Genomic DNA, 24,757 nt, shown 5'->3' with positions numbered 1-24,757 from the left:
TCTGAGCTGAATTACAAGAGCTGCCCACAAGAGTCTTCCCCCAATTGATGACCATAGCATAAGTACTCTAGATCTGTGCTGTCCAATGTGGTAGCCACTAGCCACATGTGGCCATTGAGTACTTAAAATATGGCCAGTGCAACTGAGAAATGTAATATTAATATTATTTATTTCTAATTCATTTACATTTAAATATAAAAATCGATACTTATTTCAGTGACTGGAAAACACTCAGATATGTTTGGAACAACTTGGGAATGATTGTGAATCTACATTTTCCGCTATACATTTTATAAAATCTAAATAAAGATACAGTATTTCTGATGAAAATTTAACATCCAAATCAAGATGTGCTCTAAATGTAAACTACATACTGGATTTCAAAGACCTAGCATGAAAAAAAAATCTCAATAATTTTTTATTGACTATATGTTGAAATAATAATATTTTTAGATATGTTGGGTTAAATAAATACATTACTAAAATTAAATTCACCTGTTTATTTTTAATTTTTAAATGTGGCTACTGGAAAATTAAAAATGACTCATTGGTTCACATTATATTTCTATTGGACAGCACTTACAAGGCTGGAGTTCCTTCTGATATCCCTCCTTCGAGGCCTTCCTGTGCATCTTACATCCTTGATGGAGATGAAGGAAGCCATGAGAATCTTCATTCAGACTTGGGGGTAGGAATTAGAAGTTAAATATTGGACATATTAAGGTTGAGATGCCTATGATCCCACCACTCCCCACATCAGCGGCCCTGAATCATTTGGAACACATTAGAAATGCAGAATTTCAGGCTCCAACTCCCTACTGAAGCAGAATCTGCATTTTAAGATTCCCACGTGATTTGTTTGCACAGAAAAGTTTGAGAAGTGGTCACCTATTAGATAGACAAATAGAGATACAGGTGGCGGATCTCTGCTTTTCTTTGCTCAGTGGCATGGGAAGCAAGGTCAAGGCTGAGAGTGAGGCTGTGGAGAAGGTTTTGGAGTTTTGAAGTGACTGGAGAAAGTGTAGTAACCTCGATGGAAATGTTAATATGAATGGGTGAGAAAAACCTAAGTCTTCCAAAACTCAGCATTAGATCAGTCAGCCTATTTTTCTCCTCCCTTTCAGTGTGTGGGTGCAGTGTTGTGGTTTTGCCTGCTGAGTATCACAAGGCTGAGAAGGGTGATTCTAATAGTGGATCTAAGCTGGTTAAGGAGAGAAGTGAGGCTGAGAGGCATAGGGAAGACAATTCGTAAACTGTCAATCTCAGTGTGGTGACGGAGTCGTTGGCGGCAGGGTCCTTGAGTTGGAGAGAGAGATGGTGGTCAGAGGGTGGAGTGCTTGAAATTGAGATTATAGGGGATGCAGTTAATGGTAATGATAATGGTAGAGGTTCCAGGACAGCTATTATATTGGGCTGGAAATAAAAGGAATTGGCCATTGATTCTTTTTGGAGAGGGGAGTTGTTTAGACAAATGCAAATGAAATATGAGGAAGGGCTTCCTGACATGGCCAGGAGTGGGCTGTAAAAGCTGGGAATCCCCCAACAGGTGGGGATGACTGAGAAGGCCAAGGTCCATGGCCAAGGGCAGGGTGTGAGAGCACACAGCTAGAAAGGACCTGGGTCCCCCGCAAGTTCATCCATCCGGGTCTTATTTTGTCTTCCAAATGAAATCATATAGCTGGCCAAACTGCGGCTGTGTTAATCACTGAATCACTGGGCTTTTAACTCACAAACAACAATATCAATCAACAGTTTCTGCTACGTCCCAAGCACTTGAAGACTGCTATTTTTAATCTTTACTATCCTATACTATTACCTCTCTTTTTATGGATATGGATATCAAGGGTCAGAGAAGTTAAGTAATTTGCCCAATGTCACACAGCCACTAAACTTATGTGAACAGAACCCATGTCTGTTAAGCACCAAAGCTGTCTGATAATTGGATTCACCTGCAGGCATCTGTCTCCACATTCCTTGAAGTTCTAATTCAGAGGTCTAGAAAGAGTTATCCCCAAGGGACTCTATCTATTTTCACAAGCCCCTCGGGTAATTCTGAAGGTCAGGGGAGATTGGAAAGCATCACCCCCGGCATCCTGGCCACCAGTGCCCTGCCCAGCGGTGGATGTCAGGCTGATTCTGCAGCCCAGCCTTCGTCACGTAGCAACATTTCCTCTTGGAAAGGAGAAGCTCTTATTCAACTTGGTTTCAGTTCTCTCTGGCCTGGTGGAGTCAACATCACCATGTGCCATTTTGAATGCATTTCCCACAGATGATTTAATCTGAGGCATCAGAAGTCGAAGCGGGTAGGAAAGAGCAGTATGATTACAGACAAAGAGATGGGCCCAGGCCTTCTGGCCATTCAGCAGCAAAGCTGGGACACACTCTTGCTCCTGGGACATCAAATCCACCATTCTTTCCACTCTGCATTTTTTTATGAAAGTGCTAACTAACGTTTATGGCTACTAAGGCTAATTTTTAGGGGAAAGAGCTCTGAAATACATCCTCTCACTCCAATATATCTGTCATTCCTGCCTGAGCGCCTCACCCAGACTCCAATTTAGAGCATTAGTTCTTTCAATTCAACAGATGAGGGAGCAGGGCTGTGCTGAGGCCTAGGCATAAATGAGACTTTTTCTTTGAACTCCAAGTAGGAGAAAGAGGCATATTTACCCCAGGCTGGGTTAAATACCTCAATTCAGTAAATACAAAGTCCTCTGCAAAAAGGCGTCTTCTTTGACAAAGTTAGTGATAAATGAAAAGACCTGTCTTGGGTGGAATAATGCAGAAGCTCTAAGTAACGGGCACACTGCGGGAGGAGTGTGCGGACCAATTATTGGAGCCCTGGGGTTGGTTGGCACAGAAGGTTCTCTGGATCCACAGAAACCAAGTCCTCCTAAAAATGAATTCCCTTACTGAGTTTATCATCCATCTCTCTATCCAAAACTTAATTCTCTCTCTTGTCCCCTCAGACCTCAATCCTGTTCTAAATGAACACTAATCAAACAGAGCCAGATGACTAAAATTACTGTTGTCGGTAACATTGATAATGTAATAAAATTGCTATTATGGATATCATCATTAACTACAAACTCAGGTTATTTCTCCAAGGGCAAGATGAGCTAAGGGTCCTTGGAGCCATGGACCAATGGGGCCATGAGTCAGGAAGGAAGGGGGCAGGGCACAACCATTCAAGAAATGACACAGCAATTAACATCAAGGTGGTGGAAAATTCAACTCCCAACAGGCCTTGCAACCCAAGATGGTGGGAGATTTGCTGGTGGGAGGTTTGACTTCTAGTAGACCTTGAGCTTCATTATGCACTCATTGTAGTATATTAACATGGTACATGGCACTCCTACAGGCACCATGACAGTTCTGAGACTGGCCATAAAAGGTCAAAAAAGTGGGCAGTGGCCACATTCCTGGGAATTCCCTCCTCTTCCCCAAAGTAGTTGGAATAATCCTCCCATTTATGAGCATATGAAGTTACGGAGCCCATAGAAACTAACAACCACTACACCTTGAGGCCGCTCTCTCTTGAGTGAGATGGACGGTACTCTACTCTGTCTATGGAGCGTGCAAATACTTTTACTTTAACCTGAGCACCCAACTCCACACCTCGTGGCCTTTCTCTTGCCTTCTGAAACAGCCTGCATTCTATGGAGTATGTATCTCTCTAAATAAATCTGTTAGTGGATGGAAGGACCCCTAAATTAGGAGGCCCATCAATGTGTGGGTTCTTGCCCCTGACTGTGAAAGAATTCGCACAGCAGAGGCAGAGGTGAAGTGAACAGCTGGTTTATTGCTCAGAAATGCAAAAGGAAGAAAAGTGCCCTGAAAAGGGGGAAGGGAAGAAAAAGCACTCAAGTGGTGGAAAACGCACTCAATGGGGAGCTGTTAGCCAAGATGGCTGGTAGAGACAGCCCTGGCCCAGGTCAGGCCACATGGACTTCTATGAGAGGCTTCCATCTTCCAGTCTTCCTTCTGGGCATGATGGAGCCAATCAGTCCTTGTTCAAGGTTTTTCAGTCCTTGTATGGACTTTTCCGGTTGTTGTCATGGCAATTGCCAACACACTGATGGGTGTGTCACTTAGCATGCGAATATGTTACAATGAGCAATAGTATAAGGAGGCTCAAGGTCCAGTGGAAGTCAAATCCTCCAGCATCTTGGACTGGGTTCTAACCAGTTCTTGTTTCTTCTCAGCAGCTGCCTCCTGATACTTAGGTAAGAGTAATTGGTTTCTATTTGAGAGAGGGGCAGGGGTATGATCCTGGGAGCAACAGCCTTGGTAACAAAAAGGGAGGTTGCTTTTAATCAGAATGCCTGCAATCTAGTGGATCCAGCATCCTCCCCCACCCAAAAAAACCCAAATCATCTCCAAACATAATGTTCAGCCATGAAAGTTTTATAGGGAAATGAAGGAGTATTCCCAGTTAAGATAGGTGGTCAGATTCCTTGCCATCCCCCAGTGCCTGCGGGCTTGTCCTAATCAACTGCTTGAGTCGGTTCTTCTAGGACTCAGGGAGGCCTGGGAGACTTCAGCTTTTCTATAAACAAGAGGCAGAGTTTGGGGGATGGGGCGTCAGGCACAGGGTCCTGCTCCCTTTCAAATCTACCTTTACTCGGCTGTGGCTCGCTCTTGAATTTTTTCCTGTGCTAAGCCAAGGACCCATATGTGGCGGGGCACGTCCCAGGGACTCAACCAAGACCTGGGACCTGGCCATCCTCTTGCCCCACATTCATTTTCTTGTATCAGCCAGAGAATCATAAACCAGAGACATCCTGACTCCTGGAACTACGATTAAGGAATGCCACAGAAATGTCATAAAATGATGATTAATCCTAGTCTCTTTGCTCTTCCCCTTAAAAAAAAAAAACAAAAAAACCCCTAACTCAAAGACCAAGTTGGAGTCTATCTGAGGTTTGTCTCTCATTCCTTGCTTAGTGCCCTGCAATAAATCCTTATTTTGCTGCAAACTCTGGCTGTCAGAGATTGGCTTTCTGCGCCATGGGCACATGAGCCCTTTGCCCGGTTTCACCCTCACTCCAGCAAAGATTTCCCACCACTCCCTTGGGTTCCACCTGGACTCCAGGGAACCACTCCAGTGGCCCACCCTTTCAATTTCCCTCCAACTCCTCCTTCTGGCTTCATCAACCACTAAACTTAGGCTACTCTATCCCTAAAATAAACATCAGCCTGGTCTCTTTCATTCCCCCACCACACATCCTGCTGCCACTGACAACTTTCCTCCCAGGGCAGCATCCCCAGGAAAACACATGACGCCCAGTTAAGTTTGAACTTCAGACAAGCATGTAATACTTTTTTAATGTATGTATTCCCCAACCTTGTATGCAGCAATGGGACATACTTATGCAAAAAATGATTTCCTATTTGTCTGAAGTTCAGTTTGACTGGTTGTCCTGCATCTTTCTTTGCTGAAGCTGGCAGCTCTACCCCAGGGGTACCACCAAGCCTCCCCCATCCTCCCAACCTCCCCCTAGGTGGTGTTGACAGTCTCTTGGCTCTCTATTGCTCTAGGGTAAAAATCTCAATTCCTGGTCCCCTGCCTTCTTGCCCAGCCCTATTTCTTATCACTCTACCTGCGCAAACCCAGATTACTGGGACAAGGGGCACTAAGCCCTTTGCTTCAGATGCTTCTCCTTCTACCTAGAGAACCTGTTCCCTGCCCCTTCACTGGCTAGGCTGATTCCTCAACACCCACCAACACTGGAATCCGGTATTACTGTCCCTCAAGAGTCTTTCCTGAAACATCCCTCACTCCCACCCCATGCTCCTTTCTCTGGGACCCCACAGAACCAAGCGAACACTCCTCTATCCCAGTACTGGTAAAACTGACAAAATTGTAACTACCTGGTCTTTCACTGTCTCCCTGGGACTGTGAGTTTCTTGAGGACAGATCCTGTGGCCTTCAGTTTTGTCAACTCCAGAACCAGAAATTCCTGCTTGCTTGGCAGATAGTAGTGGTTTAATGAATAATGTGCTAAGGGTCCTACCGATAAGGCCCTGTCTTTTTTATCCAGGCATAAGATGGGGTCCAGAGAAGGAGAGATGTTTAGTGACGGCCTATTGTGAATGGTCACCCTAGGCCTGGTGCTTCTGATGTCCCTTTTGGATTATAAATTGTAAAGGAAAAAATGTTGCCTAGCATTCCAGTTCTACAGGCTCAAGCCATTGGCTACAGCAGTCACCCACCAACAGGGCACTCTGAAGGGAATTCAGGTTGGAGAAAAACAAAACCCAAAAAGCATTCCGTGTTTTGTACATAATGGTCCCTAGATAGTTAACATGTATATCTAAAGAAAAATTTCAACAACCCCAGATTCTTGCATCTTCCCATACATAGAACTCTAAAACCATCAACTTGAGATACTGGTTCTTTATGATTAGCAGTAATCTTTTCATGCTTGACAACATGTGTTTCCTAGCAAAAAAAAAGATCATCTGTATTCTGGCTCCTTCCTTATCTGTTCAGAGCAGTTCCTAAGAGCTATCTGAGAGGCTATGGTTCTCAGTAAGATCTCTGAATAAAACTTAATTCACAATGTTTATGTTGTGCATTTTTCTTTCAGTCAACGTAATTTTAATTTCATGATCAGAAAATGGGCTCAGGAGAAAGAACACACAGGAAGGGCTGTGTGAGGCTGGTCTGTGTGCATCCCCACGTTCCACTTTCCCAGGGGGGCAGATGTGATAGCTGGCTGGAAAATGAATCCCCTTGGAACCATTCTGGCATTGCTAGAAGGTGGAAGGTGCTTTCCGGGGAAGGGGTCCAAGTGCAGAGAGCAGGAAGGGATGTCAGGAGACCTGGCCAGATGCTGCAGGGCTTTGGAGTTCATGAGGGCTGGGTTTTGTGATCTGGGGGCCCACTGACATTGAGCAGAACTGTACTTGCCCCCATCCCGTCTTGCTGGTGTGCTCACACTTTGGGTGGGGGTACTTCATATAGTTACGTACTTGACCCCTAGTAGTGTAACTTACACTGAAGAGTTGAGGTGGCTAGGGGAGTTAGCTTGCTATAATGTCCACCAGTTCCCCTAAGTAACTCCTACTTCAGTCATAACTATCAATACAAGTAAATATAGTGTGGTGGTGGTGGAAGAAATTTAAAAAACATCTTTATTTTAATTGGTCTGAAATACAATCTAAGTGGTAACCTTGCTTAATATGCTTACTGGTAGTGAACACAGTGCTTTCACTTATGCTTAGTATGCAAATAAGCTTCCAGATAAGGCTCCTCCTTCTTAAGTCTTGCTCTAGAAAAGGGCTGGACTGGCCACTGGAGATAATAACGTAAAAGAAAAGTGCTTAGTGGTGGGTTTGGAATCCAGAAGTGCTCGGGTTGTCCTGCTTGTCTAACTGCATTCACTTCTAGCTGTGTATTGTCAAGTCAACCCCTCCCCATTCAAAGAGAAGTGTCAACAGGCTGTGAATGACATTCAGTGGCAGCTGTGATCTGTTGCTACTAGCACAAGATAACCACCTTAAATAAAGCTTCTCATCTACTGGCAGCCTTGATGTAAGGGAAAAAAACAAAACAAACCATGGACTTTGGAACTATGTAACCTCGGGCAATGTTTCAAAACTTCCCAGAATCTATTTCTTCATCTGTAAAATGGAACAACTAGTACATTCTTCCATTAGTGGCTGTGAGGGTTAAAATGATGGGTGTAAAGTCCTCAACCCAAAGTCGTGCACTAATACAAGTTATCTACATCTCAGGATTTCTGACTCTAAAACACCTGCTTTCCTGGTTGAACTAACTTCAGGCAGGAAATGTCTTAGTTCCCAGGGACAGAGATTCTAAGTTCCATCTATGCGTTTGGACGTTCGAAGTTTTAAACTTGAAAAGTACATTTGGCTTAAAAGAATAGAACTCGCACAGATTTACGTCTAGTAATGAGAAAACGGGAAACAATTTAAGTGCCCTTAAAAGTAGGAAATTGATTTAATAAATCACTATAGCTACATGATAGAATATTTTGCGACATTAAAATGATGCTTTTGAAGAATATTTAGTGACAAGAAAAATGTTCATGATAACATGTTAAGTAAAAGAAAGGCAATAAACAAAACATTGTACAAGACCCCACTCTAGAAAAACAAGTAAAATACACAAATATATAGGCAAAAAAGCACCAAAAGCAAGCGGTTGCCGCTGAAAAGTCGGGAGGTGTGAAAAGAAGTGGTGTCCTGTATTTTTGTGTTTTGAGTTTCCACCAATAATCTTGTATTGCCTTAAAATCCGAAAATGCCTGTAGGTCCTCGGGGCCTTGGGAGGAGAGGGGGCAGGGCGGACGCCGGCGAGACCCAGGGCAGACCCCAACACCCACTGGCGGCGGCCCGAAGCCACGCCCCACGGGGCCCGGGCGACGGGGCGGGGCGCGGAGCCCCAGTCTAGCCCAGGAAGGCGCGGGCGGTGCCGGACTCGCCACGCCAGGAGGCCGGGAACGCACCGTCGGGAGCGGCAGGCAAGCAAGGGTCCCCGGGCCGGCGGGAGTTGGGGCCGACGGGCCGGCAGGGACCGGGCCAGGGCTGGGGCGGCTCTGGGGCGGAGCCCCAAACTTTCTCGGAGTGCGCGGCGGGCCGGAATGGGGGTCTGTTGCCCTCTCCTTCGGAATTTCGCTTTCACTTTGCGCCCTGGCAGGCGGACGGCGCCTGTTTAGCCTTGGGAGCCCAGCCGGGCGATCGGGCCGGGGTCTGAGGGTGTCGTGTGCCTCTCCGTCCCTCTTCCTGGCGCTAGTCTGTCGCAGGGCGCGTCCACCGTGCCAGCCCCAGGGTGACCAGTTGTGCGTGGGATAAAGGGTATCGTGGCCCTCAGATGGTGGGAGGGGGAGGGGAGGCGGCCCAGAGCCTGGCTCCGGCCTCAGCTTGGCCCTACGCGCCATGGTGCCAGCTTTGGTGTAGACAGTTGACTGAGTATTGGAGTGAGTGGGGGACGGGGTGGAAGCAGTGAGCAGCCCAAATCCTTGGCGTGTGGAAGCTGCCACCTCCGTTACTATGACTTATCTATCCTCTGCCTACCCACTTCTAACCACTGTCTCCAGGCTGGGTTCAGAAATCTCCAGGGAAGTACTGTCTTCCTCGTGGCGTCTTTGGGTCAGAGTAAGAACCAAACAGGAAAATGGAAAGGGGAAAACCGTGGAGACCTGGGAAGGAGCCAGGGGACAGTGTGAGGGGAAGTAGAGGAAGGCTGCTGAGAGGCTTGGCCCTGATCTTGGGGGTTTCCATCCCCTCTCACCCCTCCCACCACTCCCACTGTGGTCTCTGTGTGGTGTCTAAGGGTTGGGGTTTCCCCTGAGGAACCTGGGCATGAGATGGGGTCGGGGGTAGGCCTGGGAACCAGGGTCAGAGCCAGATGTCATGGAAGGTCCCTTGGGTGTCTAGTTCTCTGGGGCTCTGAAATATTCATCTCACTGGTCAGCTTTGGTTTCAAAGCTGGCGCCTTTGGCCTGGCCAGTGGTGGCAGGAGTCTGGGGCAAGGGGGCAGCCATAACTGCCTCGTCACTTGCCTGCTCTCCCTATCTCTCCAGCCATGAGGACCCAGAGACCCAGTTTATAACTAAGAAAGAAGCAGTGGGACCACACAGGGTCAAGGGCCCTGACTTCCTGTCTTCTTGTGCCATGACCTCAGGGCGTCACCTGAGGGCACGTCAGAGAGGTAATGACAGGGTACACCTTAAGTGTAGAGAGAACCTCATGTCATGAGCTGGGGTAATAGCCACCTGAGCTCAGCCTCCTCCCATGGGAATGGGGGCCTCGACTGGAAGAGCACCTCCAACCCCAAAACTTGTCATCCTGGGCCCTTCAGAAAGAACAGAAGCCCTAGGTAAGGGACACCCACTGTGCGTCCAGAGGGTCACCCTGGAAGGGCCAGAGAGTGAAAGTTCGTACAGCTCTCTGGGAGGAGGTCCTCCTCTAAGAGTATGGTTAGCCCTAAGGTGGGCTTTCTGGATATTCGTTGATAACACTGTAGAGGGGGTGGCCTTTTCAGACTCTTCCGACCCTAAGATTCTGGGGTTCTAGGCCAAAACCTGGGTCTTGTTTTAAAGTAGAAATGATGCCCAGAAGTCCATAGGTTACAGTGCCAGGTACCTAGAGGGTACTTAGTACACTGGTCAGGGGAGGAAGATAAGAATGAGTCCTTATCCTTGTATATAATGATTTGTACTTTTTCCTGTTACATAAACGTGATGTTAGGGGATGGCAGCCTCCTGGTTCTGTGCTGGTTGGAGATGATCCCACTGTAGAGATTATTATAGCAGCCGTGTGGGGGTGGGGGCAGAGAAAGGACCCTTGCAGAGGATCCTGGTGTTGAGCTGGCTCTGAGTGAGGGGGCGTACCTGCTACTGAATGTGACTGCTCTGAGGAGCTGGGGGTAAGGATGGGTGTTTTATGGTATGAGGAGTTAGGACGTGAATCATTCTGAGGTCTATCTATAAAACAAAGATGGCCTGGTCAGCAGCCCACAGGATATTAATTAGGTGTGCCCTGATACAAATGTTTCAGGCCTAAGAAAGTTTGAAATAACAAAGTCTAACAGGTTTGCTCACTGCAGGACTTCTCAGAGGCTTACTCTGCCCTTGTGCCTTGTGAATTTCAAAGAGGAGATTTGGATTGTTTTTCAGAATTATTTGTTTCTGAGCTCATCCATTAATATCCTGGGGCAGTGTTCTTTAGAGCAGTCTGGGAAATGCCTGGTTGGGTGGTTCTAGCTTTCCACTCTCTGGTTCCGGTAACTAATCCCTCTTCCTCTCCCTGATGTGCGCTGATTTAGGGGAAAAGGAGGTCAAGGGAAGTCATTTGCCCGGATTCCACAACTAGTTAGTGGCAGAGTTAGAATTTGAACTCAGATCTCTTGACTTCCCACCTCATACTCTTTCTTTTCTACAGTGTGCTACTGTTTCTTTGTAGGCTCTAGGGGTGAGTGAGACCCAGGAGATGCCAGCTGTGGGGTCCAGAGGGCAATATGGGGGCAATTTTGAGAGGAGAGGGAGCTGTGGCCTCTCCCACACCCAGGTCATGCCCTGTGCCTCCGCCTCTGCAGACGTCCTCCAGACCAGCTGCACATCCGTGCGGACCCCGGCGGAGATTCTTTAGAAAGTCAGTCATTCTGCCCTGGAGCCGTCTGCTCTGGTCTGTTATGTTGTTTATTCAGAAGCAGAGACTTTGAGAGTCGGAATGATTTTGATCTACTGGTTCAGTGTACTCATTTTATGGGTGAGAAAACGGCCCAGAGATGTTAAGTGCCCCACCTTGTCTCACACAGGGAGTTAGGACCAGAGCCAGGACGAAAACTCAGCTCCCTGCCTCCAAACCCAGGGCTCTAGCAAGGACCAACTTTGTACAAGGGAAAAGGAGTTGGTGTTGGTGACGAGGGCCTATACTACCTCAGTCGGCCCCAGGTGCTGGCCTTTTCACACAGGCAACTGATGGGGGGGCCTCAGGGGTTTCTGCTCCAGGCAGGAGTAAAAACAAAGGCACTTTAAAGTCAGACATCAGATGTAGGTTCAAACCTATCTCTGCTTTCACATGCTGTGGGACCTTGGATCAAGTTTTCTTTGAATTTCAGTTTTCTCATGTTTAGTGTGAGGATAAGGATTTGCATCTCATAGGGCCCTTGTGAGGAGCAGACATCCTCGGTACCCGGCAGTTAAGTACACAGTACTTGCTGCCAGTTCTCTTCCTTCCCTGCCTTCCATTTATCTCCCTTCTCCACTGTGGGTTGTTAATAATCTGTCTTCCTCTCCCCCTCCTCATCTTGAAGTTCAACTGAAAAGGCAGGAGAAGATGAAACACAAAGAAGGAGGTGGATGGGGCTGTGTTTCTGAAGCTACTTCCAGCCTCGGTTAATGCCCTTTTCTTATCTGCACTCTCCGGCTGTTCTGGCTTGGCTGGGGTCTCTGAGATCACTTGCACTGATGACATAGTTCTACCTACCAGAGAAGGGTGTGGGGGTGGGGTGGGGCTGTGGGTGCCTGGGTCCTCCCATGCCTTCTAGGGCGGCTTCCCCTTCCTGGGAGACTGGAGCCACCCTCTCAGTTTCTGATTGGAGAGAGGCTGCCCTGGTTAGAGACAGGGGCTGGGAGGGAAGTTATGGGTTGGCAGACTTATCTGTTTCTGAGCAGAAGGGCACAGAGAACTGGGGGGATGGGGGGCTTGTTCTGGCTCTGCCTTAGTGGTGTGTTCCTGGCATCTGTTACTGAGTTCTCAGAAGGTGGGCAGGGCTGGGAATGGAAGCTCTAAACCCATGACCAAGAGGGCTTGTCGTGGGCTGGGCAGGAACTTTCTTGGCTCTGGGGTTTCCTGGTCTGTCAAATGACCAGATGATTTCTAAAGTCCATTCCAACTCTGACGTTTCAGTTTTTAGATCCTCTCGGCGTCATCCTGTTAACCCCAGGGGCCCAGCGGACAGAAGGATAAGTTGATTCTGGGACCCTTGGTCTGTGTGCGTCAGGCCTGGTGGCATGCCCAGACACTCCTGGGTGGATCTGTTTGCTCCTCTGCCCTCCTGGCTATGTGCTGGGTTTGGAGGGTGAAGTGTTTTCTTGGAAGGGAGGGGAGAGCTGGGGGAGTTGGGGTAGGTAAAGGAAAAGGGAGGGAAGGAAGCTGTCGCAAGAGACCTGGTCAGCGGGCCAGGGGCTGCACTGCTGTGCCTGCTGGGTGGGGCTTCCTGAGATGCGCACTCTGAGTGATTCTTTCCATTCTGGCTCTGGGCACTGGTTCCTGGCAGGGAGGAGGGCAGGCTGCCTGGATCAGTCAGCTGCTCTTTTCTGCCCCTCCCTCCAACACACTAGCGCGCGCGCGTGTACGTGTGCACACATGCACACACACACACACACACACACTCTCTCTCTTGCTGTAACCCTAGTAGCTCTGGCCTCTTCTCTGCAGATTCCAGAGCCTTAACCCTTCAGATACCCCCCAGGGAGCCTGAACCTGGGTTCCAGCTGGCCAGGAGCATGGCATCAGGGGAAGGAGTTGCCTTCCCTGAGGCTGCATCTGAAATCCCTGACAGCGAGCAAGTCTTGTGTTTGAGCCCACCCACTTCTGTACTGTATTTATTTATTTAGTGGGGGGAGGTGATTAGATTTATTTATTAACTTTTTTTAATGGAGGTACTGGGGATTGAACTGAGGACCTTGTGCATGCGAAGCACGTACTCTGCCACTTGAGCTATACCCTCCCCCTGAGCCCACCAACTTCTTATGGCTGGGTCTAGGGGCGTGTAAGAGAAAGGAGAGGTTCTGATTCCTTCCTGATGGGCCATGAGATTGGGGCCATGGGAATGGGGAGCAAGCTTAGATCTGTAACTTGGCAAGGATGGGGTGGGGTCTGAATGTCATAATAGGCATCGTGAGGCAGAATGTTCTAATGATTCAGTACCCGCAAGTGGAACAGCCTTACTTCCCATTGCTGGAGTGTGTTCAGTAGAAGTTGAATGCCTACTGTGTTTTAGGAAAATTTAGGCTTCTGCTGGGGGACCTTAAAGGTCCTTTCTAGCCTCTGAAGATCGTGAGCCCCTCCAGTAGCTACCAACGGAACCCAGATGACCTGATTCCTGGTTTCCAGTCTCTGGGTATCAGTCACCCTTACTCTGTCTCTGTATCTTCTCCCACCTCCTTCCCCTCCTTCTCTTTGGACTTTGCATTCTTCTGAGCTCCCACCTTTAGTCACAGTTATGAAAGTAAATGTTGACCACTTCCGCCTTTCCCTATTACCCAGTCAGATGCCAGCCCCAAACCTCACCCCTAGCTGAGGCCTCAATGACGTGGAAGTGGCCAGGGCCCCATGTAGGTGGGACAGCAGCCAGAGAGCAGGCCCAGAAGCTGCCCATCTGGCCCTGCTTGAAGGTGAGTGTGATGGAGCTCAGCCACTACCCCGACTGGCCTGAACACTCTATCCCTCTCCTGCCCACAGGGCTCTAAACTAGAGAGCTGGGATGTAGACCCAGGGCCCCATTTCATGGCCAGGGACAGGTCACTCTGCCCCCCCCTGCACTGTGGCTGGCTGGCTGGTAAAGTGAGTGGTTGGCTTGCCTTAGATGAGCCAGTTTCCTTTGAGCGCTGACATTTAAGAATCTCCATCTCTGACAACCCTCTTCCCCTCCTGGTGGTTGCACGGGGTTTGGAAACCGGGAGGATGATGGAAGGGGCTGAATGGTTCAGTGTCCAGTTGCTGTGTGAGCCTTCCTTTGTTGTTAGTTGGTCTGGGATGGGCAGCTATGAGAAGTGATGAGAAGTTTGGATAGACAGGGCACCCGAGCGAGGATGAGAGCAGATGGGTTAAGAGTTCTGGAGTCAGTCTTAGAGCTGAGTCTTGACTTCATCACACCCTAGCTAAGTAACCTTGGGCAGGTGACTTAATTTTTCTAAGCCTCTATTTCTTTATTTGTAAGTAAAGGGCTAATAACATATCTGCCCTTTTGGGCTATCATAAGGATTTAATGAAATAACTAAAGATGGGGATCAGGCACCGTTGTAAGTGCTCTAAGTGTATTTTCTCATTTAATTTTTACAACTCTGTGGAGGGTACTATTATAGTACCCATTTTCTAGGTGGAGAAATTTAGGCATAATGAGGTAAAGTGGTTATTGCTGGTCTCTGGTCATTGCTGGGCTGGTGGCTGAGGCCCCAGTGAACTGGAATGTGAGCTGCTGTGTTCCCTGCGGACAGGTCTACTGGTAAATTCCTGTGCAACCGGAAGAGTCCCAGGGAGGTGGGAGGGAGAGCAGAGGGCATTTTTGTGAGTCAGTGGCTGGCTGCGCCGGACCGGAACCCGAGTCCTAGTGGCCTATCCTAGGCTGGCCTTGTGCTCCCTAATTCACCCTTTGGTTTGGGGAGGGACCTGTCTGCCTGGCCTGGCTTAGAGGAAGGAAGGTGGTGGTGGTGGGGCAGCCAGCTGTCTGGGCAAAGGGCAGGCCCTGGGGAACTAGGTTCCTCAGATAAGTCCCAGGACCACTGTCTGTTAGAGCTGGAAATGAGCTTGGAGATCATCCGGTCCACTCACCTCATTTCACAGAGGTGCACCCTGAGGAGCTGACAGGACCAGGTCATGGTGACATCATTGTCTGGTGGCCCAGTTGGGGCCTTTCCTGCCAGTGTCTTGTGGGCTGTGTTTAGCCTGTTCACCTGTGTACCGCCACCCAGATGGTGGACGTCCGATGGGCCCAGGGCTGAGATGACTGTAATAATGAAAGATGATCCTACTCCAAAGGTGGCCTGCCTTACTGCTTCCTGCAGACAAGACGCTGTTCTCTTGGTGGAGTTAAAGGGGCTGTTCGGAGGGGAGTAGAAGGGAGTAGAGAGGAGTCTCTTGCCTCAGAGCCCAGTTTCTTTTCCTTCCTTTTTAAAAAAAAGTCTATTAAGGAGATTCATATATTGTAACTGCTTATGAATATTATGTCCTACCCCAACATAAGACCAAAGTATTTTCGAAAACAGTATCTCTGTGGCTTAAACTCACACCATTTAGGAGCGAGACCTTCACCACCGCCTGCTTCTCACACTGGTTTGTTGTGTCACACCTTCATTGTCAGGAAGGCCTTTCTTATTTCTGATCTGCACATTCTGACTCTTCTGGCTCTTTCACTTGGGGAAGCTGAAGAATAGCTTTCCTCAAAATAACTCCTTTAGAGACCTGGCCTGCTATTTGATCTCTGCTCCCCGCCCCTCCCTGCTGCCTTCCCCTCTGTGTTATCTCAGTTGAGAGAGAAGAGTTAATAATCCTTTATCTGCTCCTTAAACTCTGCAGGGTGCCCTAAAAAGAGCCGGTTCTCCCTTCCTTCCGGCAGAGCCTCTGGGGATGTCTGTTGACCTGGATCTGGGGGGCTTCCTCCCTGTGGGGTCCTGAAGGTCTGCCCTTGAGAGATGCTCTTGGGGGCCCTGTCAAGGGGCCTAGACTGTGTCAGGGCTCATCCGTACCAGAGACCTTGGGCCCTTCCAGGGCCCTCCTCCTTAGTTCTTCCCAAGCCTACATCTCTGCCACCTCAGAGGGGAACACCTACTTTGGGGGCAGGCGGGCAGGAATCCCAGAGATACCAGGGACCCTGGCTTTCACAACATGTGTCTTTCCCTCCCAGGGGGCTTTGAGGCCCCCTGCACACACTGTCTACTTCCTGGCAAGACCACGAAGAGAGTGGTGGCAGCCACAGGCTGTCACATGCCTGGCCAGTCTTGGTTGTTATTTGAAGGAACCAGAAAGTCCTGTCTCGGGCCTGCTTTTTTGTGCAGCCTCCCAGCCCCTGGAGCCAGCCCGGTGCACCCACTCGCCTTGGCCTCTCAGGCAGCCCCTGACTCAGCCTGCCACGGTCCACAGCCTGGCAGCTCCGGCCTTGGGGCGAGTTTGTTGTCTTCCACTTGGGGCCCTGGCTCCTCTCCAGCTCTGCCTTTCAGGCTTTGAGCTCCTGCCAGCTGCTGTGGGGGCTGGGCTCTTACTGGATCCCAGCTGGCCCTGTGACTCACTGGTGGCTTTGCTGAGACCATGGAGCTTCTTCTCTGGTCACTGGAAGACTCTTAAGCGAGCATGGGGGAGTTCCCAGGCCCCCTACTCTCACACCACTGATGCCCAGTGACTGTTCTTGGCTCCTGCACTAAATCCCGTCTCCTGTGGCAGGAAGCTGCACAGTAAGGAGGGCCGTGGACAGAAAGCTGGTGTGAGGGCAGAGGGGCAGGTGCTGAGCTGGTGGGGTGGGCAGTGCTGTGGGGACGGGGACAGTGGCCTGTGGGCCAGGAATGATACACTGTGATTGGGGGAGAAAGTATGAGTGTCCCTTTCCATGGAGACAGGCTGGACTCAGGCTGAGCGAGCTGAGCCTGGGCACTCACAACTAACTTTTCTCATCTTCCATTTCAGGTCCCAGCAGCTGGGGTCTCCCCTCAGCCCTTGAGCGGCCATGTCCCACCCCAGTGCCCCACCTCCATATGAGGACCGCAACCCCCTGTACCCTGGCCCTCCGCCCCCGGCGGGCTATGGGCAGCCGTCTGTCCTGCCCGGTGGGTACCCTGCTTACCCACAGCCTGGCTATGGTCACCCTGCTGGCTACCCACAGCCTATGCCCCCCATCCACCCGATGCCCATGAACTACGGTGAGTTTCTGAAGGGCAGCTGGGGGGTGGGGTGGGAGGAGGCAACACTTGAGCATATGAGGCCACTTCCTTTCCTTCCTTTTCAATTTCCTTTATCTTATTTTCATCTTCTCTTTACATCTCTCCTTCTGTTCTCCCTTCTTTGTTACCTCCCTGCTTTTTCCTTCAGCTCCTAGCTGGGGTGCTAGGTCCTCCAGAGGGGGGCCGTCTGCCAACCCCTTTATTTAGCAAGGACACTGAGTCTGTAAGACACCTACCAGAACTTACACATCAGATGAGAAAGTGGCTGGGTGAAGTAATTTTAGTTACTTCAGAGCCATTACCTGAGGAGGCCGTTCATTTCTGTTTCCCAACCAGGCAGTTGCCACCCCACCCACCCACTTCTCTTCCTTAGGAACTGCTTAGGAACCTGAAGCAGTTTTTTTTTTCCCTTTAAATATTCTTGGTGCTGACAAATCCTCTTCCTTTAAGGTAACATCTGATTTTTGCAAACATCCAGAAGTCATTTGGATGTTTAATAAACGTCATGGCAGGTAAATTTGGTCAGAAATGAGGTAAGATTAGGATGCAGTGAGGCTTTTCCTCTGCGGCTCACATGCGGATTTCGAAAGCAGTTCCCGAGGAGGTATTTGAGGGCTGTTTTGAGCCCCTGCAACATCCCTGGAATCCTGGAGTGTGGCCAGCTCTCATCTGGCCTTATGTGTTCTGGTGTGAATGTTAGCACATCAGTCACGTTTACAGCCGTGCCTCGTCCTGTGCACGTACACCCCAATGTATCTGTTTTCCCTGAGTCCTGATGTTTGCCTGATGTAGATCACAGTCCACATACCCCATTCTCCACCCTCCACATGCATGCTCTGTGTTTCTACCTTCCTTTTCTTCCCTCCATCTCTGAGTCCGTGCTCTGACCCTGCCAGCGCCTCTGCCCCGTGCCTGCCTGGCTTCCTTATGAGATTATGACCCCTCGACGGCAGGGACCACGGGTGTTCGCCCCCCTCAGTAAATGCATACTGAAGGAGTGCTTACACCTAAACCCCCCTGGGCCAGGGGCGTGTGACTCCCTCCCTGTGGGTGGCCAGACCAACTCTCGTCACTCAGAGGGCATCTAGAGGACCTGGCTGGGGCAATGAGGTCCTGAGTTATAATACATGTCTTTTGGCTGGAGATTCCTGAGACTTTGAGATAGTGTCATGGAGGCTTGGGGATTGAGGCCATGTGTCCCAGATTCCCCGTTGTTCATGTATGATCTGTTCCCAGGCGCAGGCCAGGGCTATGATGGGGAGAGAGCAGTGAGTGACAACTTCGGGTCTGGAGATTGGGATGACAGGAAAGTCCGACATGCCTTCATCCGAAAGGTGAGATGTGCGCTGGAAGGCAACCTGGGCCTGGGGCTGTGGGAATTGGGGGGACTTGAGCTGCTCCCCTCTGGGTCCTCTCTAGTCCTGCACCCTCCTCAAAGGGGGCCCTGGCTCCTCTAACCTATGTTCACTCACCTTTTTCTCCTTTCTTCCTTGACCTTATTTTGGGGGGAAGATTCAATCTGGGAAAATCTGGGCAGGCTTTGCCCAAGTGTTCTGCTCTCTGCACACCTCTTTCTCCTGTTAGACTGTAGCAACTTGAAGCCAGAACTGATGGTGCCCATTTGCAGCCCCTGCCCCCACATCTCATGTCTGCACAGCACCTGCTCAGGGTAGACAGATACCTGAGCTCGGCAGGCTGAACCTCTGCAGGTGCGGAGGCCGTACCTGGTGGTGCCGCGAGGCAGGAGCAGTGAGTTATCAGTGAGGCCAGATGTCGGACAGCAAGCAGGAGATGTCAGGGAGCAGCGGGGGGTGAGGGCAGCCCTGCGCATGTGTGCAGTATCTCAGCCGGACTTCTCACTGGGGGTGGCCTCTCTGCCAGGCTGCAGCCGGGGTGGGCTCTCAAGTGGGAAGGAAGTAAGAGTAGATCCTTCAAATTAAGAAGGAGCCCCCTCCCTACCTCTGAAAGATGGGGAAGGGGGAAGGTGCAGGGTCTTTTGGGCTCCTTGATCTCGGGAGCTGGATGCTTCCTGGGGAGAGGCCAGGAGTAGAGGGTGGTGACCTGTGCTGTCCCTGGCCGTCTGTGTTCCAGGTTTACACCATCATCTCCATCCAGCTGCTCGTCACGGTGGCCATCATTGCTATCTTCACCTTTGTGTGAGTCTCTAGGCCTCTCTGCCCTAGCTCTGGGCTCCTGGGCTCGGGGCTCTGGGTCACCTGCTGGGAGCATGGCTTGGGGTGGGCCCTTGACTTAGATTGACTGGAAGAGGAGTTTAGATGTGGGCGATTAAAGATGGGGCAGCAGGCTGCCTGGTGGGACTTGGCAGGGAGGTAGACAAGCCGTGGTGTGACCCCTCTCTCATCCTTCCCTGCTCCACAGGAAGCCGGTCGGCCAGTTCGTGAGGGCAAACCTGGCTGTCTACTACGCATCCTAGTGAGTCTGTGCTCCTCCCTGCTCGGGGGCCAGGAGAGGAGGGGCGGCAGTTGGCCAGCTTTTCAGGGCAGGGATCAAAATACTTCTGGAGAGGGGTGCTCCCAGTTGCCAGTTGTGCTGGGAAGTCTGAGTGTGTGCCACCAAGTGTAAGTAGCAGTGTCACAGAACTTCTGAGAGCAGGGGCTGGGGGGCTGGTGGCAACATGAATACTGTGAAACAGTCCCACGTTCTGGCAGCCTCTCTGCTGGCCTCCTGTGCGGCCTCCTCCCTGGCCAAACCCTTGTTACCGAGGTTCTCAGAGCCCCTGGCTGGGGTGATCTTGTCCTGCTGGGTAGCCCCTCAGACTTCTAGACAGCTCCCTGGGCCTCCAGCCTGCCAGTCTGGTGAGTGCTGCCAGGCTGGGCTGGGGCCAAGGGGCAGAGTGGATCTGGAGACTACTTCCCTGTCTCTTTCTCCACAGTGCTGTCTTCCTGGTCACCTACCTGACCCTCGCCTGCTGCCAGGGACCCAGGTGAGTCCCAGAGACTTAGACATGGGAAGGGATGGCAAGAGGGGGGCTAAGTATTTTGCAAAGAAAGGGGATTCTTTATAGCAGCTGAATGGAGACTCACCAGTGGTGATGATGATGATGGCTACTGTTGAGGTGTGTACAGAGGATCCTGCGTGTGTGGAATCTATTTAGCTATCTAGCTGTTATTCTTACAGCCCTACAAGATATGTAGCATTTTAATCACTTAACAAATAGGAAGAACCCAAGGCTCAGAGAGGCCAAGGAACTTTCTCACAGTCACACAGGTAGTAGTCTAACAGCTGCAAATGAATCCAGGTCTTTGTGGCTCCACAGCCCGAGCCTGTCCTCTTGCCCCATGTTGTCCCTTAAGTGGAACACCTGAGCAGGTACCAAAGGCTGTGCCAGCCTCCCCTCCCCCAAGTCAAGGCCTAATCCTCTAGGTGCACAAGCCAAGAATTTCCTTCTTCTAAAGGAGCCTCTGATACCTGGCCGGCCCCACGTCACTTAATCATGGTTTCTTTCCCTTCAGACGCCGTTTCCCATGGAACATCATTCTGCTGGCCCTCTTTGTGAGTCTAGAAGGGTCGAGGGAGGGCGTGGAGATGATGAGGGAGGGCTGGGCGCAGGGAAGGGAGGGGACATCATGATGGAAGATGTCCCTGACTCTCTCCGTGACCTTACCCTGACCCCTGCCCTTGGTCTCCTTGTGGCTGCCTCATACCCCAGCCCTGGTGGTCCACCATGGCCATGCCTCCAGGGCCCCGCCTCTCTTCTTAAGTGTCTCACCCTTGTCTCTGTCCTTCCCTCAGACTCTTGCCATGGGCTTCATGACTGGCACCATTTCCAGGTACGTTCAGGGACAAACCACCACACAGGGGTGTGTTTTCTAGGGGTGTGGGGCATCCCTGGGCTGGCAGCCACCTGTATGGGCATAGATTCTGGGCAGGGTACTTTTAGAAGTGGTGATTCTGAAGTCCTTTATATTTGGTTTATGCCTCTGGCTTCTCAACTCCTTCTTCCCCGCAGTGTGTATAACACTAAAGCTGTCATCATTGCAATGATCATCACTGCTGTGGTGTCCATTTCAGTCACGATCTTCTGCTTCCAGACCAAGGTGAGGGCACGGAGGGCCCTTCCCTGGCTGCCTCATCTTTTATTATAGACAGACCTGGGCTTCCAGGCTTGGCACTTGAGCAGGCCTGGGAGGGACTTCCCTTAGAGACTCTAACCCCTTTCCCGTCATATCTGCACCTACAGAACTGCTTCCTGTGTCTTTCCTTAGAATGTCATGATCACTCTCATGCTCCCCACCCATTGAGGAGGCAGCACTGGGACTTTCTGGAGGAGGAGGCAGGGGCTGTCTGGCTGGGCTGCTACTTGGGTCAGCTGGGTTGACATGTGCCTTCCTCTCCCTTCCTGGCAGGTGGACTTCACCTCGTGCACAGGCCTCTTCTGTGTCCTGGGAATTGTGATGATGGTGACTGGGATTGTCACGGCCATTGTGCTGTCCTTCAAATATGTGAGTGCCCCAGGAGAGCTGGGGTCAGCGAACCTGGTGCTCAGGGCAGACTTTCTGTGTAATGTGGTAGAGCCGGCCCCACAGGCCTCTGGGCAGTTTCTTGCTTCCAGAACTTCTCGACTGGCTAGCAAAGGTATCCAAGCTGAAGAGCCATCCTTTGGGTTAGAGTCTCTTTGGAGACATCGGGCCCTGGGAACCATAGCACCTGAGGCCTTGGACAGAATCATGAGATTCCTAAGAGAAGTGGTGGGTTAGATCTGTCTGACAGCTGAGACCAGGTTCTAGGAGGCAGGCTGGCAGAGGAACCCAGGGGACCGAGAAGATGGGCTTGGGTGGAAGGGACCTTAGGGATCACTGTGTCCAACTCCTCTTTTATTCTAGTCAGCAGGGAGAGCATGAGGCCCCTAGACTGAGGGAAGCTTCATGATGGGGAGGCAAGAACAGCGCTGAAGGGGAAACACATGAATGGGAGGGCCGCCTGCCCACTTCACTGTGGGCTGGCCCTGCCCTTCTTTGGACAGGCACTTGGAAGGCTGTTGAGCAGGGCTGCCCTGGGGGTGTTTCCTGACTCTGATATTCATCAGGGTGGTTGGAGGGCTTCCCCCTAGCCCTCTTCTTTAATCTGTCCCTCCAATGCTGGGTTACAGGAACAAGATCTATGGAATGTTGACCATGACTAGGGGAAAGGTGATGGGGCTTTTCAACCAGCATGCGCATGGGTCTGACCCTCCCAGAGCTAGAATTCAGCCACTTTTTCTTCCAGAAGAATAGTGGACACCTCTGTACCTTGATTAACTCTGGAGAGTGGTTTGGCTAAGATGCTGTGATTGGTTTTATGTAGCCATTAGAGGATGGTCTGTTTTCTCTGCCAAATATGTTACCATTCTTAATTTCTGCCACGATCTGGAAGGCAGAAGTATTCCTTTCATGTAGCCAGCTTCCTAGATCTTCCCACTTGGCCAGAAGATGGTCCCAAGGCCCTGCCTCCGCCCAAGCTTTGCTAAGATTTCTAACGCCATCCCTGTTTCCTCTGCACAGATTTACTGGCTGCATATGGTCTACGCCGCTCTGGGGGCCATTTGCTTCACCTTGGTGAGTAAGGTCCCACCCTCTTTAGGAAGGGGAGCTGAGGGGACGGAGGGGAGGAACTGGGCGGCTGGTGAATTTAGGCCACAGTGCCCTTCCTTTTTCCTACTCTCCATGGGTTCCACCGATTTCCCGGGCATTGCCACCATCTCTTGTTTACACCGCCGACTATGAGAACACTCAGTGTTGGAGAACACTCAGATATGGAGACAGTGTGCCTGTCTCTCTTTCTAGACTGTGAACTGCTTGAGGGCAGAGACCATATGTTCTACTGTTCATTAATGTGTTCCCTAAGCACACCTCATGGCACAGAGGCTCCCAGGATAGGTCCGCTGACCGCTGAGCCCCTGGGTCCTCATGTGTAGCTTCACTGTCCTTGCAGTTTCTGGCTTACGACACACAGCTGGTCCTGGGGAACCGGAAGCACACCATCAGCCCAGAGGACTACATCACGGGTGCGCTGCAGATCTACACAGACATCGTCTATATCTTCACCTTTGTGCTGCAGCTCCTGGGGGATCGCAATTAAGGAGCAACTCCTATATGCCCCACCCCAGGCTTTCCCTTCCCTAGAGGGCTGGGCCTTGTGACCTGGGTCTGGGCCTCAGACCCCTTTCTTTCCCCTCAAGTAACATGCCCATTTTCCTTCTGTCTGGGGATGTGTGGCTCCTCTCTGGCTGTGGATGTGTAGGTACCAGCTGGGGATGGAGGAACTAGGGACTAACTCTTTCCCTTAGTGGACTCGACAGGGACCTAGACGAAAGATGTGCCTTCTCCCTGCATCTACTAGGGGCACCAAATTCTTCTTAACAGCTGGGGTTGGAGTAGGGAGGATGAAAAGAGCCTAGTCTGGAACTAAAAGGGAATATGAGAGGTAGAAGCGACTTCATGGTCATGAGGTTTCCCCTCCCACTTCTGCTACAGGCTTCTGGACTAGGTAGCTGGAGCTGTTTCCTCCCTGAGCCCCCAACAAAGCCACAGAGCTTTGCCCCAGCCTCCTGGACTCATAGGCCATTATCCTGTACCCCTTTGGCAACTCTTGGCACCTTCCAGCTCAGGAAGGTAGAAAGGGTTTGCGCTTGTGGGTCTTCCCTGCTTCAGCCCCTACTTTTGATAGCATATATATACTGATTTGCCGGGTTAGGGGTGGGGAGGAAGAGAGTGAGCAAAGTCAAGCGCAGAGGCCAATACAGAGCAGCATCTACCCACGGCTTCCTCCTGGCTTATGGTGGCAGAGAGCAGGCCCATTTGTAGCCGTATGGTCCCCATTCTCCAAAGCTGCCTGGGCCTCCCTGGTGCTTCTGAGATTTCTGGTTAGAGGGACATCTTGCTTCCTTTGGTCAGGCTGCTCAGAGCAGAAAGTGAGGGACAAAGTTCAGGCGATGAGGTGGTATGTAGGATCACCACTTTGTGGCAGCATGGCCAGGAAGTAACCAGGGTGAAGAGAGACTGGGGTGTGGGCAGGGACAATGCCTTGGGGTCCCTCACCCTGTCTGGGAGATATGGAAGCCTGCTGTGGTGCCCGTGGTTCTTCCCTTCTGCTGTCTTGGAGAGGGCCCTGAGAGAGAGACTGTCCCTCTTAGTTTGTTAACTCATACTTGGGGGATTAAAGACTCAGGCTCCATCTCTCCAGCCAACTACTGCTTTCTTTGTGACACCAAGTGCCTCAAGCTGGAATGGGGAAGGGAGAACAAGGGTCACTCTATGGGGTGGGGTGGAAACCAAATCAGCCCAAGGGTATAATTAGGACTTCTCTATTAAGTACTTGGTCCTAAATATATCCCACAAAAGGACATAACTAGAAATGTAATAAAGTTTTATGTTTAGAAGGTAAAACCTTGTTTGGCTCTGGTTTTTTTCATTTTAAGGTGTCGGCTCTGGGAGAATCAATCTGGCTCTGTCTGAAGCATCCACATTCACCTTTTCATTCTGGCTTGGAATCTTCTACCTTTTCTATGATAACCAAATACACTTTGTCCCCATACTTCCTGGTGATTGTTCAACCCTGCAAGACGAGGTCTGGCAGGGGCTGCTCAGAGCCATAGCACGTGACCTTTTCTGAATCATGGACCCTTTACA

General features: G+C 50.6%; 1 protein-coding gene across 1 annotated transcript; it reads left to right on the top strand.

Annotated features, from left to right (window-relative positions):
• Window positions 1-8,351: 8,351 nt before the first annotated feature.
• On the top strand, window positions 8,352-24,514 carry TMBIM1 (transmembrane BAX inhibitor motif containing 1). Its single transcript, XM_072961641.1, has 12 exons — window positions 8,352-8,492; window positions 16,876-17,108; window positions 18,366-18,463; window positions 19,221-19,285; window positions 19,509-19,562; window positions 20,023-20,073; window positions 20,603-20,642; window positions 20,883-20,920; window positions 21,100-21,187; window positions 21,497-21,592; window positions 22,631-22,684; window positions 23,061-24,514. Exons 2-12 carry the CDS (start codon window positions 16,916-16,918, stop codon window positions 23,205-23,207), a joined length of 924 nt encoding a protein of 307 aa, XP_072817742.1. The 5' UTR covers window positions 8,352-8,492; window positions 16,876-16,915; the 3' UTR covers window positions 23,208-24,514.
• The last annotated feature ends 243 nt before the right edge of the window (window positions 24,515-24,757 follow it).

This window comes from Vicugna pacos, chromosome 5 (genome assembly GCF_048564905.1).
Source record: "Vicugna pacos chromosome 5, VicPac4, whole genome shotgun sequence".
In the NCBI taxonomy this organism is placed as follows: domain Eukaryota; kingdom Metazoa; phylum Chordata; class Mammalia; order Artiodactyla; family Camelidae; genus Vicugna; species Vicugna pacos.
This window is presented reverse-complemented; position numbering and strand designations above follow the sequence as displayed.